Raw genomic sequence first — 14,571 nt, forward strand, 5'->3', positions numbered from 1 at the left:
CGAGGATTTGCCGTGAAAAGAGTTTATATGTTTATATGTCGTGTTTACGGCGTACAGGAAGAAGCATGTGTGTCGTTTTCTTCACTCAGCGGTACATTTGTGACCATAAACTGAATGGAATATTCTCGACATTTGTCGGAGGATGACGAAAAAAAGGCAATGGTGGGTAATATTCTCTCGTCCTTCGATTTCTTTGCCGAGCCATTCGGGATACTCGCTTCCTGTGAGACGAGGAACAAAAGTGTTTACTGTCTGCTCGTCGGAAATCAAAAAATGCGACTATGATGAGGTCATCAACCTGTAATTGCATCCCAGGAGCTGTGATGTTCTGCCTGGCATCCTCCTCCAGAACACATCGATTCTCCAATGGCCAATTCCGACCGACGGGGCTCCCGCTTCCCTTCCACTTCATTTTGCCGCCGATTCCTTCTCCGTAGTGCAAAGTGTTCATTCGGGCCATTTTCAGCGAGAGCAGCATTCCATTAAAAGCACAGGATTGAACACATGGTGACCTCTCATCCGGTCAGAGTATCCTTTTTTGTCCGGAAGGTTTTGTATTCCATTCTAGCCACGGCCACGCAATCACTGCTCGTTCGCCCCGGTGCAAGCAAATCAGCGTCGGACTCTAATTTCCCGCCTTAACGAACCCGCCTCGCTTTGATTTCGGCTCAGTGATTGCACCGATGACATCGAGCGGTCTCGGAGCCAGGCGTTGGGGGTGAAAGAAAAAAAAAAGGCTCGAGTATCTGTTTTTCTTGTCAGACAATCATGTGCGCGTTTGCCGGATGCCAAGGCGAGTGACTGGCAAGCACGTTGGCAAATTAGGAGTGGAAATGACTTTGTTGTGCTGCCAAAGTGCGTTTCAGCGCCGTCAATCAGCAACTTCACTCACAAGAACACAATTGAAGCACTTGATGATGGATTTTATGACTTGATTAACAATGATTTGTCTCTTCCAAAGCTATTCTGATGCAAGTAGCATCTGGGTTGGACTTATTGTAATTCTACCGACAGCATGGCAGAATGAAAATGGAAATGTTATGACATCACGACTACCCCCCCAAAAAGAACCAATTAAAGCGCTACTTAATTCAAGCGAAGGTTAATGCTATGAAAATAAAAAACTCTGACTTGGTGTCAGCACAGTGGACAGTGACTTTAACACAAGAAGACCCTGTTCTGCTTTTCCCGTCCACACTGGAGGTGAAGTGTTGACTGTTATTCAAGGCGACACAACCTGCGATCTGACTCCCCCCCCCCCACACACACACACACAAAGTCGTTCAAGGACATCTGAAAACATTAGCCGATGTCAGTCTTCAATGGGCGCTGACAACAAGGTGACTTTCACAATGCTTGTACAGTTAAGTCGCACTTGTTCCTTTAAATGGAAACGTTTATAGCTCAAAAGTGTCCTTTAAATTCACCTTTTAGTCACGATTTTATCGTCGTCATTCGCATGCGCTTGCTCGGGATTAAAACCGTGCTGGATAAAAACAATGGACATCACTCACCAATATTTAAAAAAATGTTCACATTGTTTTGGAGGTTGTTTTATTATTTTTATCATATGTATACACTGTATATATAAAATTTTTATGTTATTATTTTCAAGGGAACACTTTAGATTTTATTATCATATTGTAAACTAAAATACAATATGGGTCAAATACATAAATTGGGCGTCTGTGCTATTTGACACATTTTTGCGAGTTGATTCAACTAGAAAAAAATCAAATCAACCAAATAAGATTTTTAGATGCGCATTGTCAATCCACACTTTAGAATCTCATGCATCATGCGGTTCGAATGAATAATATATTGTAACGGACTGACAAATGTGATAAATAATTTCTACTTCAGAGACGACACCAATGTCACTCATGTTGGTCTTTCCGTACAGTTTGTCCGTGTCTACGAAGCCTTTCTGTGCTGCCCCTCCCAAACTTCTCTCATCGCTGTGCAAACAGATGGAGACACATCCAAAAGTGTCGCAAGTGACGCCTCAGACCGCTTAAATCTTCCATCTCCGTGGAATTGGATGCACATGCCTGAGCCCCATTTCATTTCCTCCCGTTAGCCGCCAACCTATGCCGACATCCCAAAATAAACCGGTAGCGAGATGCTGAAGTCGCGATGTCACACAGCACAACGCCACGATAATGTTTAATGGGAATCAGGCAATTTTTCTTGAAGCAGTCCTCCGTGACTTTTATGCGCCACCTTCCTTGACGAGCAGTACAATTTAATTACCATCAAAAAGGAGACAAGGTCCATGCAATATCTATGAGCGCTGACATTTGAGGCAAAGCCCAAAATCCCTTCAGAGGACCCCTTAGGCCTCCTTCTGACGGTTACTCTGGGAAAACAAGACGCTGTTCCTCTCTATCTAGTGGAACTACGCCTCGTTGTCCTCAGCCTCTGAAATGTCTTCAGATAGATCGCACCTCTTAGTGCTCCTCTTGCGTAGAAAAGTGTCAAAATGATTCATAGTCATCGACGTCGCCTCCGATGCCCATGGCTCTCTATTCCTACTGGTGCTTATGTCATTGCTCTTTGTACGATTCCGTATTCTGCTTCATTTTTCTCTGATATACCCATGTATGAAAACCCAGATTCTCCCCCCCAAATAAATATCTTGGTATGTTTGTGAGGAATGACCTCGGGCGAGTGGCCTCTGGTAAAACTAATCTCTGGTGACAAGGTGGAAGTTCTGAAAGCCTGAATGTGTTCAGTCATCACTTCAGTGGCTACACAGTCGTCAATGCCATGACGACCACGACTAAGTGCTCATGCTTTCTGCTGCTATGGATGCGAAAATAAAAAAAAAAAGGTCCTAATAGTCTGTAAACTCTGCTCTGGACTGGTAGATGCAAGCTTTAGGTATGGAGCGAGAGAAACGGATATAAGGGTATGTTGGGTTTAAATTTCAGGTTATGGTTTGTTGTAGGGTTAAGGGTCAGAGTGAATCCACTTGTCCATTGTCCTTAAAATGAGCCACCCACTTTCACACAAGCTCGGCTGGATTTATTCGCTTCGACCAGCTGGAAGCCCAAACAGCTCTCGCATTTACTTTTTGCGCCTTCAAATCGATGAGGCACGTCCAACCCGCCGTGAACAACAACAAGCCTTTTTGCAGCCCAGCTCGTCTGTCTGTCTGTGTATGTGTGTGTGTGTGTGTGCGTGCCTGTGTGTGTATGGGAGAGAGAGAGAGACGGTGGAATGTCACCTCAACCTCTCCCGCTGAGAAAATGAGGGGAATCACGAGATGTTCAACCCCAGCCCATGACAGACGGGGTGGGTTAGCGCTGCTTCCCGTATGGGATCCATGGCAACAGTTTGCAACTGGAGGTCAGGGACCAATCAGACGAGAGAATGACATTGTCATGTTGGTCGGTACGGGACCATTACTCACACCTCTGCTGGAGGAAGTCCAAACCATATGCTTCTTGTCCTTTGAGGCACTGCAAGTGTCCTTTACGTTTTTCCTACTCCGCCAGGGATTTGTCGTTTGTGCTGACAGTGAATATGTTAATAAGTATCGTGGATCTTAGTATGACTCTTTGGGTCAAATTCCTTACTTGGATGTCAAACCCGATGCGGATCAGGTAGCACCTCGGATTGGGTTGCGACAGTGATTATCACCGTTCAAACGATTAACATGAAGACCGACGACAAAACCTGACTGGTGTTGGTCAAACGGAAACGCGGGACTTGCGGAAATCCAAGTCGCAACGCAATGGAAGAACGTGACAGAGCCCTTCCGCGGGTCGCAAGTGCCTCGCTGGAGGTAATTGGCGATTATACAGCAGGCTATAAAGCAATAATGATCACTCTCAGTGTTATTGTAGTGGCCCAACATTACAAACGTATAATAGCAATATAACCATCTGCAATATGTGCCTTAATTGTTTCTAAACAACAAAAGTTGTTGCTCTTATTGGACCATCAACATGCGCGTGAGCGTTCAAGGCCACAATATGGCGCTAATGCGCTCTAATTTAGCGCCGCGCCGCCGAGGACGGCAGCTCGCCGTCGTCGCTCGTTTGTTTTCCAAATTGGGCTTTGGTGGCTTCTTCTGTTTTACCGCCCGCCCCCCAATCATTTCTAATTTAGAGAATCTGCTTTAGCGCGTTCCTCGGCGAGGCTGCGCTGCATAAATTATGCAGAGTAGTCTTTATTTAATTTTTTTTGTTCTTGAAGCACGAGGCTCTGGCGGCTGACGTGAGAAATTCATTAGCGGGCTGAAATGCACGTCACCACTGGCAACTCACTAAAAAAAACATTTCTAAGAATTATTTTTTAAAGATCCTAAGAAATAAAGAAATCAGGGTATAATAAATTAATCGCACAAATTAGAGAATTTGTTTTCTTAATAGATTAATTTCGACATAAAATAAAGACCTATATTCTTAATTTTCATGAATTGTACTTAATTTTAACTATTTTTAGATTAATTTTAAAATAAAAAAAAAGTGAAAACTATACAATGATTATAGGTGGTTCGTCCCAGGCAGTCTAAATTGGAGTTATTTTTCTGTATTTTATTTTTTTCTCTGTCTTCAGCCACAGACATCAGATACGGCTTTAAATGTCATCCACTCTATTCTCTAATGGAAAGTTATTTTTAGAGCACACAGACTTTTGTAGTACGCTAAATGAAACATTCTTCTCAGAAAAGTACATTTTTAAAAAGATCATTTAAAAAAAATACACAAAAAATCTTAACGTACATATACCGATTCTGCTCTTTTGTTTGTGGCCACCTCAAAAAACATTTCAAAATGAGATGATCTTTTTTGTGTGTTGCTGCGTGGCAACAGTCAAAATGACATGATTCCCTTTTCTTTATTATAACCGACAGCAAAAGCGTCCTGAAGGAGACTTGCTGGTCCAAGACCTTTCTTGTGGTTCTTCCCTCCGTGTCCCGAGGGCAGACAGACAGGCAGACAGACATGCCGCGTTTTTGCAACTAAGCAAAAGTGGCAGCCCGAATCTGCTTTCTGCATCGTCCCTCCGCCGGGCCATGACACTGTTTGCTCTTCCTTTCCCGGGTGGTCGCTCCAGCGCTGATGGAAACAGCCGCTTGCGTCCCACCGCGCTGCAACCTGTCGGCCGTCGCCTCCCATCAGCTGTCTCGTCTTATCTGGCGGGCAAACAAAAAGTCAAGAATGGGTGTACACCTGACGATGATGACGGTAGCTCTTCATCGCAGAAGGACGAGTAGTAGGCGGCGGGAGTATAATTAACTTCCGGGATGGCGGACGAGGCCCACGGCGCCGTTCCCGAGCGCGGCCTTTAATTTAGCGCGCGGAATAAACGGGTGAGCAGATGCCAGCCCCGAGCCGCTCGCCTGTAATTAATCATGTCATCTCCAAACAAGCAAACTGTGACCACCATGTCATGCTCTTGTGCTATTTTTAGACACACTGGATGATGCTGGTTGTTACCTCCGCCAAGCAAGACTTGACCTTTATGAGCATCTGCTGGTGTGATTGTCTAGCAAATATTCTAAATGTTCGAGGGAGGACTTAGCCAAATTTAAAAATACTAATTTTCAGACCTCCTACAAAAATGAAAATAATGTTTTTACACACAGATGTGTAAAAGCAGTATTTTTTATTTTCAGTTCATTCTTTCCAAAAAATAGGAATACATGTTGCGGATATCCTGAAAATTTGTTAAAATAAAAAATAAAATCCTGAAAGTTTTTGAAAAAATGCTAAATTGTAAAATGTTTTTAAAAATTGCAGGTTTTGCCATTTTCTGTACTTTACAGATAGCCTGAAAAAAAAAAATTCAGTTCTGAAATGTAAAAAAATAAATTGATATCCTGGAAAATGTTAAATGGTTGAAAAAGCGAATTCTCCTACAAGACTGAAACAAAGTATTTATCCTGGTAATGCTAGATTTTCATTTGCAGTCTGTCAGCAGCTGCAGTATGTTGTTGAAACAACGACACGCAAGTGTCATTTGTGGCCTTTCTTTGTCTGCGTTACAACTTTGACCAACTTTCCTTTTGCTCGCTATTGATTTCCTGTCCAACGCTTTGCCTGTGAAGCTTCTCTTGCCTCCGTTTTTTTTTTTCCATCTCTCTTCATCAATATCACACCTGACTCTCTTCTCTTTTGTTCCCGGACACTAAACGCACAATTTGGTGATTGATGAGCCATTAGCTCGTCCATGGCCTCGGCCGCCGAGAGCTTGGCCCAGAGTCGAGACGGACAGAAAAAAAGTGCTTCCTTAAAGGGACAGCGTCTTAAAATGCCCATTTTGCTTGGAATGCTTGTTGGCTTCAATGTCAATGATGCTTCATTTATGATGTATAAACATAGTAGTAGTGTCCAAATTCGATCGGACGATGCCTGGTTGGGTATGTCTAAGTCTCTCTTTTTTTGTGTGTGTTTTTACAGATGTTTAAGACTAAAGTGCTGGAATTGGGCGCAAAGTTGCTCCCGGCTTTCAACACGCCGACGGGGATCCCGCGAGGAGTCATCAACCTGGGGAGGTGAGCATCAGCAACCATCTCCAAATCGATCCAGAGTGGCAAGCTAAAGGCTTTTAGTCAGTTGACAGCTAGCTTGCGCGAACTTGGTAGCCTACGTCATTCAGTTATATGCTACAAACAATCATTATTTCTTCTTTCGGATCATCATCGTCCGTCCAAATATAAGCTTGCGAGATTTTCTATTAATACACTTTTAAAAAGTGTTTGGCGTGCTTGCTAGTTAATGTAGCAGAGAGCTGCAAACGGAGTGTTGATGTCATTTCGATTAGGCGCTAATCCATGTGCGTAAACAAAAATGGGCCGAATAATATTTGCATGAATTAGAGCGCGTGCGGACTCGCTTGGGCTGCTCATCTGTTCCGAGGCATTAAAGTGTCCCCGCCTAAGTGGCCAACAGACGTGACGACCAACACGGCTCCGTCCACTTTGAACACGGCATCCATTGCGCAATTACTTTTGCTTTACGCGCCGGGTGGGAGGTGACCGAGCGGGGCGGACATCTGCTGGCTCACTCGGTTATCTTCTGCTGCACATCAGGAGGGGGGGAAAAAAAAGGAAGGAAGGGGCAGGATGTTATGTGATGTCTGCTCGTGTGAGGCAAAAGAGTGACTCAATAGAATGGCTATATGTATGAAAAGTCTGCACACTCGTGTTCAAATGCTACTTTTGGGGGATGGTTTTTTTGCAACTGTATTATTTTTAATTTGCTTGGCTTTTCACTTTAATTTTTTTAATTATAGTATTTAATGTATACAAATACATGCAAATATTTTCATCACATTTATTCTACAGTTTTTATTATATTACATGAAATTTTTATATGTATATCAATGATAATTTCTATACTTAGTCTGTGTTTGTTTTCCATTCTGTTGCAGTGGCAGCAGTTGGAGTTGGGGCTGGGCGTCGGCCGGGAGCAGCATCCTGGCCGAGTTCGGGACCCTGCACTTGGAGTTCATCCACCTCAGCGAGCTCTCCGGTGACCCCATTTACACCGAAAAGGTACAACTAACTCAAGCAAAATCGTAATATTTCATTTAAACAAGCTTCAGATCTGTGATTGTTGATTAGAGGGGGTGATATCATTGTATTGTGTTTGTGAATGATGCCCAAATTTTTACAAAGGAGGATTGTGCACCATTGTTGGGTTTGAAAATTCAATTAAAATAAAATTCTGCTTTAGAATCTTTCATTGTTGATGGCTTATTCAATTATATGTGCAGGTAATGAACATCCGGAAGCTGCTGAATAAGATTGAGAAGCCTCAAGGCCTGTACCCCAATTTCCTCAGCCCGGTCAGCGGAAACTGGGTCCAACGTACGTACAAATTTGTAGGATAGACACGTCCTGTTTTTCCACAATTCCTTTTGTACGTAACAGCAAGATCCATTTCTTGTCATCATACTTGTGAGGTGAGATCACAAAAAAAAAAAAATCTCTGTCATTGCATACTGCACCTCCTCTTGAGCTTCTCCAAGAGTCCACATTGAAATTCATAGCTGAATATGATATTTCAGCGGGGGCGTGCATGCGACTCCCACGCAATGTTCCCCCAACGCCTCTCGCTGTATTTGTCCTTGACACACACGCACAAGACACACGCACGCTCTCTGTCCTTTTTAGTGCGATAACGCCAACAACTGGCAACAATTAGCCTCTGTATTCATGCGGAATAGCTGCTTTTCAGCACCCCCTCCCTCGCCACCGTGATCGTTTTCACGTCTTTTCTGGTAAATCGGAAAAGATCCAATTTTCTAAAGTAATTGAATTCATTATCATTTCAATAAGGCAAAAGCGGCGCAAGCTCTGCAGCCGCCGCTTTGGTGCCGCACATTAATAAGCAGAACAATTGACGGACAGTTGAGCGGGGATGCTTCAGCGAGGCACGTACACGACAGCACCTTCACAAACGGCAACCCGATCAAATCCATATGCAATGTAGACATCCAGAGAATTAACTTTGGTGATGTCACCAAAAATGTGACAATAACCACCCTGCAATCTCTTTGTCTCTGTTCAAGCTGTAATATTCATTGATTGCCCTCTAAGTCAGTTTCACTTGACAACATGAATTTTGGTGGGCATGAGAAGACCCACAAAAAAACTGTCAAGAAGCCCAGAAAGACACAGGAAGTATTTTGGGACATTTTCAGGGAGTCCTTTAAAAACAAACTTTTATTTTTAATCCAGGAATCCATTTTCGTAGTAACATAAGATTTGGTGGGCATGCGAATCAAGAGTAGACCCACAAGAAATCTTTCAAGAAGTCAACCCCAGAAAAATGACACCGTATGAAACGACTGCCTGACCTCGTACTACGTGCTTACAATTTGTTCTTCCCAGATCACGTGTCCATTGGCGGTCTGGGGGACAGTTTCTATGAGTACCTCATCAAGTCGTACTTGATGTCGGACAAGACAGACGAGGACGCCAAGAACATGTACTACAACGCTCTGGAGGTACGGACGCCACCAACTCAAACAACCATCGTAATTAAAAAGCTGCATGGGATTGTTCCAGGCGGCGTGACCGAAATTGGTTAATAAGCCACAAGCGTGACTCGGGGTCCGTCTCGGATTTAAATCCGCCCCTCCACCAGCGCCCCCTCCCTCCCCCAAGTCGGCTCCATAAAGCATGTCAATAGGAAAAAGCTCATTAATTCTGTTTGCTCTCGGGTTATACACACAACGTTTATATTTAATCAGGCCTGTCAACTCACCAGATTTTCGTTTTTAAATTAATTCAGCACCCCGAGATGTTTTCATTTACCGCCATAACATTTGGTAGAGATGTCCGTCGTGAGTAGACCCAAAAAACAAAAATCAAACTTCTCTGAGTGGCTGAATTTTGAGGGTTGCAATTTTTGTCACCACATGTGGCAGCAGACTTTGCGAGGTTGGGTTAAAGCCACCTTTTTAGACTCAATTTGATTTTGGCCCTTTCCAGGCGTCCTTCAAAGGCGAACTCGCCCTGGAGATTTTGTGCGATTGCTAGCACATTTGTACTAATGGCGGTAGACAGATGGGCGATCCAAAATTGCAAACCATTAATTTTTGTCATTGGAGCATGGCAGCAAAATGTGTTGAGCTGTCATAAAACACATAAATAAAAGTGATTTCGTACTGGCAGACACGTATTGCACGTCTGCTTCTGTACTTGCCATTCATAGCGTCATGCGGCGCACCTTCGAGATTTCGTCTGCCCCGCAGACATTGAGATGCGAGCGGCTTCTTGCAGTTTTCATTTGAATGTATTTCTCGCTCTCCTCCAATTTAGCGTGTAATAAGTCCAGTGAATGCCACATTTAAAACCCTGGTGCATGTTTAACTTTGCACTCCATAGCTTGACATTTAAGACTTTTGGAAGCTTTTATCCAATTGTTAAGAGGTGCTACTTCCAGGCTTACTGTTTTTATTTATTCTTTTATTTAGAATGAGTGTTCGACTTCCTTGGAGGTGCCACGCTTGTTCCAGATATTCTCTTGGGATTAGTGATCGCATTAAAAATAAAACACCAAAATGACATGAGCTCATTCCCTCAGGCTGCAATTAAAAGAAGAAAAAAACACAACATGAACGGTCATTGAGAACCAGGGTCAAACCAGAAGTGCAGGTCGAATGTGTGCGCGTGTATGTGTGTGTGTTTATAGCAAGTGAGATTGAACGCCCAAGTCTCAGCGCAACTCATTAGGCGTGGCATTTAAATAAAAGTATGGCGCTAATTAAAAGCGCGCGTGGAACGAGAGCACATTTTCCCCAATTATGCTATTCCCTGATTAGGTTTTTATATTATTATTATTACAAACACATTGCTTCGTTTGGTCTTATTGTCTTAAGTCAGATGAGATGTGTTTCTTTTTATTGTCCGCAAGTTTGCACTTTGCACTTTAATGGGGTGCTAATGTTGTAATAAATAAAATGGCTGTGGTGCGCAGGCCACAATATTAGGTACACTTTTCAGAGCGGGAATACATATAAAAAGGGCAAAAGTAAAACATGTATTTAATTAAGCAATTTTAGTTGGTAAAATGGGATAATTTGTTGAAATTGTAATACATACAAATAATCATTGTACTTTATATGTAGATAATGTTTGCAACGTATAAAGATAGCTAATGTACACGCGTTGCCCTGCAGGCCATCGAAAATAACCTGGTGCAGAAGTCGCCTGGCGGCCTGACGTACATGGCGGAGTGGCGGGGGGGCATCCTGGACCACAAGATGGGCCACCTGGCCTGCTTCTCCGGGGGAATGATTGGCATCGGCGCCGACGACGGCGCGCCCGACAAGCGGCAGCACTACCTTGACCTTGCCGCCGAGGTCACACACACCTGCCATGAGAGCTACGATCGCTCAGGTAAGAAAGCAAAAAAATCAAAATTGTCAAAATTGTGTGTTGTCGAATTGCTGCACATTCGAAACCAAACTCCAAATTGTGTCGGCTGAGCTGAAACGCTCAAACGTCCTCGGTATACATTGACTCCAGTGGAATGTTTCAAGTGTGCTTAAGTGACGCCTGAGCAACTCAAATGAAGGGCTCTGCTCCAGACGTCCTTTTAAAGAGGGAAAACTCAACGTTGAGACATTTTTGTCGACGCCGTTTAATGAACAAACATCGCCATTGTTGGCGACTACCACTTTGGGCCACTGTTTGACAAACAGACAGAAATTGCTCATTTTCTGATCGTCCTTGAATCTTCTCTCTTCATTTTCTGTCCTACTCTTTGGTTTTGCACCAAAAACGTTTTTTGGGTCAATAGACTTTTTTGTTTGTTTTTTTGTCTCCAAAGCGTTGTATGCATTTAACAGGCGGCGGTCTTTTTTTCTTCCAGCCACCAAACTGGGACCTGAAGCATTCCGCTTTGACGGCGGCACCGAGGCCACTGCAACCCGGCTGAGCGACAGATACTACATCCTTAGACCCGAAGTCATCGAGAGTTACATGTACATGTGGAGGCTTACCCATGACCCCAAGTACAGGGAGTGGGGATGGGAGGCTGTTGAGGTAAGTAAAAAAAACAAAAAAAAAACACATAAAGCAAAAGCTCTAAAGACATCCGTTAACATTTACAATCGAGATGGCTTCCAACTAGAAACAAAGTTGTAAGATAAGGAGAAAACAAGAACGTGAGTTACAAGAAAAGTCACACATTTGTGAGGAAAAAAATACAACTCCAATCAAGTGGGAAGCTTACAAGATGAAAATCATTGTTGTGATAAAAATCTTGAGTTTGTGTAATCTGAGAAAGATTGATGAGAAAAAAACGAAGAGGGAAAAAGTCTTTATTTTGAAAATTACGTAAACTTGCAACCATGATTTAAGTTAATACGATATAATATTAATCAAAATTATTTTATTATATAATGAGGCAAATTTAAAAAAAGGCAACAAATGTTTGCACAACTAAACCTATTACAATGAAGCAGATATTTTTTAATATACGACAATAAAGTAATAATCTTATGAGAGCAGTTGTCAAGAATGGGAAACAAATTTTGTCAATATTATAAGAGTGGTTCATCATTACGGTCACGTCATTTTGTAAAACACGTACGTGCAGCTGCATTTTATGGCTTGAACGTAAATGGCTGCCTCCCAACGCTCGTCGACCCTCAAGTGGATTTCTCACGTGTTCCTCATTCCCTCCCTCTGCAAGATGATTTTCATTGACTGTCTATCAACGCTAAATTTAAAAGGAGGTATGTGATTGGTTGGACTGACTTTTACATGCAACGGACACGATAACGATACATCGCACAGCCCGAATTGTAATCTTAACGGTTTAATTTTCAGAGACATTGAACATCCAAATTCAAATTAAATTAATGTTATAAGAATTAAGTTGGGGTTTTTTTCTGAATGAAATATTTGTGTGATAAAAGTATAATCAACAATTGCGTTGTATTGGAGTGTGCTGTGAAAGCAACATGTCGTGAACTACTCACCTTTCACGTCACATCCCATTAGCATCCCTAATTACCCTTTCCAAGTATCACTACACACTATCATGCAGATGAAAGCCTGAGGTGACGCTTGTGCCTGGCACCCTCTTATTAATGTACATTCGCTGTCATCAAGAGCGAAGGGTTAGCGTGATGGATTTAGCTTGAGTTTAGTCAAAGGCGCCAATCGGGCCTTTAATTAGCCAGCACAAAGGTTGAACACGGAGCGTTAACACGTCAGGGTCTCGGCTAATTAGCGTGCGCGAGGCATCCCTTTGTAGCTAACGCCACGCTAATCCGCTCGGCTAGCTCGGACGCTCCCCATTAGGCCCGTTTCGTTTCGCTCGGGATTTCTTTTGTGCTCGTACTCTGTTTTTCAGGTGTACACGCGTAGTTTGAATATGATTATGAGTGTCGATGAGGGGGCCCTCGCACTATCTTTGTGATTACAACTCATTGAAATGATCAAAAAATATACACCACGTATGTTTGATGTCCCGTTCTCAGGCGCTGGAGCGGCACTGCCGAGTGGAGTCGGGCTTCTCGGGGATCCGCGATGTTTACACGTTGGCCGACAGCCACGACAACATGCAGCAGAGCTTCTTCCTCTCAGAGACTCTCAAGTAAGTTAGTAAAATTCTGTGAAGTTAACCAAATGTTGCTGTGCGCATAGTGCTATTTTCTCACTCTAGAACGAATTAATGGCATTTCCATTTATTTCAATGAGGATGGTTGATTTGGGATACAAACGATTTGAGTTCCAAGCCCGGACACGAAATCTGTGTATTGATCATGAAGAATTTGTTTTCAGGTATCTGTACCTACTGTTCTCCGACGATGACCTCCTCCCCTCGGAGGACTGGATCTTCAACACGGAGGCTCACCCGCTCCCCGTGGTGCGCAAGAGCTGCCTGCAGGATGCCTTGGTCACCGCGCAGGACAAGAACAAGCTCCCCGGATGACCACCGACCTTTGCGTCCGTCTGTCCACGCAGCTCCAAGGGATGCGTTCAACTTCCTTTCCAGTAAAGGATGTGGTGGGTTTTTTGTCACGCTGTGATTGTATAGTCTAATCTTTTGAATTTGTTTTTTTGGGTGGACAATCAAGACAAAGCTTTTGCAGACACTTTTTCTTTCCTCTGTGAGGAAAATGAGCTCCATACTGTCGGGGAAACCACTTTGAATCTGTCAGGGTTGGGGTTTTTTTCTCCAAAGGAATTATTTTGCTTCGCTGACCAAAGGATTTCTTTTCTCCCGCCGCATTCCTACAGTCAAAATTAAGCATCGAAATATAATAAGAAATATGAAGAGCTCCAGAATATACTGTTGATGTCATGTTTTTTGATGAAACTTTCTCAAAAATTGTCAGGAAAGTGTCTTATGCATCTTGGGACCATTGTAGACAAAACATGGACACTTATTGGGTTTTCTTTTGTTTTTTTTTGCCTTTTTGGAAGCACACATCGATGCTGAGAATCATTCCCAAGCCCAAATGTGTTTTCTCGTTCCAGGTCCATTTCTGGTTTTCCTACCAACACTGATTATCAGTGATGTACATAAAAAAAAATATATATTTCATTCCTTAGTTCTTTTGTGATCTTTTTGTTCGGTTGGTTTGCTTCCCTCAGGTGTTTACGTAAGAAAAAGGAGGAAAACTAACGTTAAAAACACAACAACAGTATTAAGATTTTAAGTCTACTTTTTGCGGATATTTGGATTCTTATTATTACGACTTATTAAAGTTCGATTTAACTTTGGTTGTTGAGTATTTTCAAATACTGATTTAAAAGAATAAAGAACTGTGCAACTTTGTACCTTTAAAAGAAGAAATGTGTTGTTTTTTGTTAACTGATTAGTCACATGAATGAAAAAGCCTAAAATAGGGTTTTTATGATACCACTTTTTTTTCAGACTGATACAAGTATTCACTCTGAGTCCCCAATGATGCGTATTGATTATATATATATACGTATATATATATATATATATATATATATATATATACGTATATATATATATATATATATATATATATACATATATATATTTCACATATATATTTTTTATATAAAACAAAGATTTTTTTACTATTATGCAGCTCTTGCGACTTTTTTGTTAAGTT

At 42.4% G+C, this 14,571-nt stretch overlaps 1 protein-coding gene across 4 annotated transcripts in view; it reads left to right on the forward strand.

Annotated features, from left to right (window-relative positions):
- LOC119135322 (mannosyl-oligosaccharide 1,2-alpha-mannosidase IA) overlaps positions 1–14,275 on the forward strand; it is a 67,163-nt gene extending 52,888 nt beyond the window's left edge. For 3 of the 4 annotated variants that reach the window (XM_037272787.1, XM_037272786.1, XM_037272789.1), the window contains 8 exons: positions 6,414–6,508; positions 7,384–7,510; positions 7,732–7,825; positions 8,852–8,967; positions 10,645–10,864; positions 11,340–11,512; positions 12,958–13,073; positions 13,262–14,275. In XM_037272787.1, coding sequence (XP_037128682.1) covers positions 6,414–6,508; positions 7,384–7,510; positions 7,732–7,825; positions 8,852–8,967; positions 10,645–10,864; positions 11,340–11,512; positions 12,958–13,073; positions 13,262–13,412 — 1,092 coding nt within the window. In that variant the 3' untranslated portion in view covers positions 13,413–14,275. The remainder of the gene's footprint in view (positions 1–6,413; positions 6,509–7,383; positions 7,511–7,731; positions 7,826–8,851; positions 8,968–10,644; positions 10,865–11,339; positions 11,513–12,957; positions 13,074–13,261) is intronic. The other variant, XM_037272788.1, reaches the window with a different exon arrangement.
- The last annotated feature ends 296 nt before the right edge of the window (positions 14,276–14,571 follow it).

This window comes from Syngnathus acus, chromosome 16, assembly GCF_901709675.1.
Source record: "Syngnathus acus chromosome 16, fSynAcu1.2, whole genome shotgun sequence".
Taxonomy (NCBI): domain Eukaryota; kingdom Metazoa; phylum Chordata; class Actinopteri; order Syngnathiformes; family Syngnathidae; genus Syngnathus; species Syngnathus acus.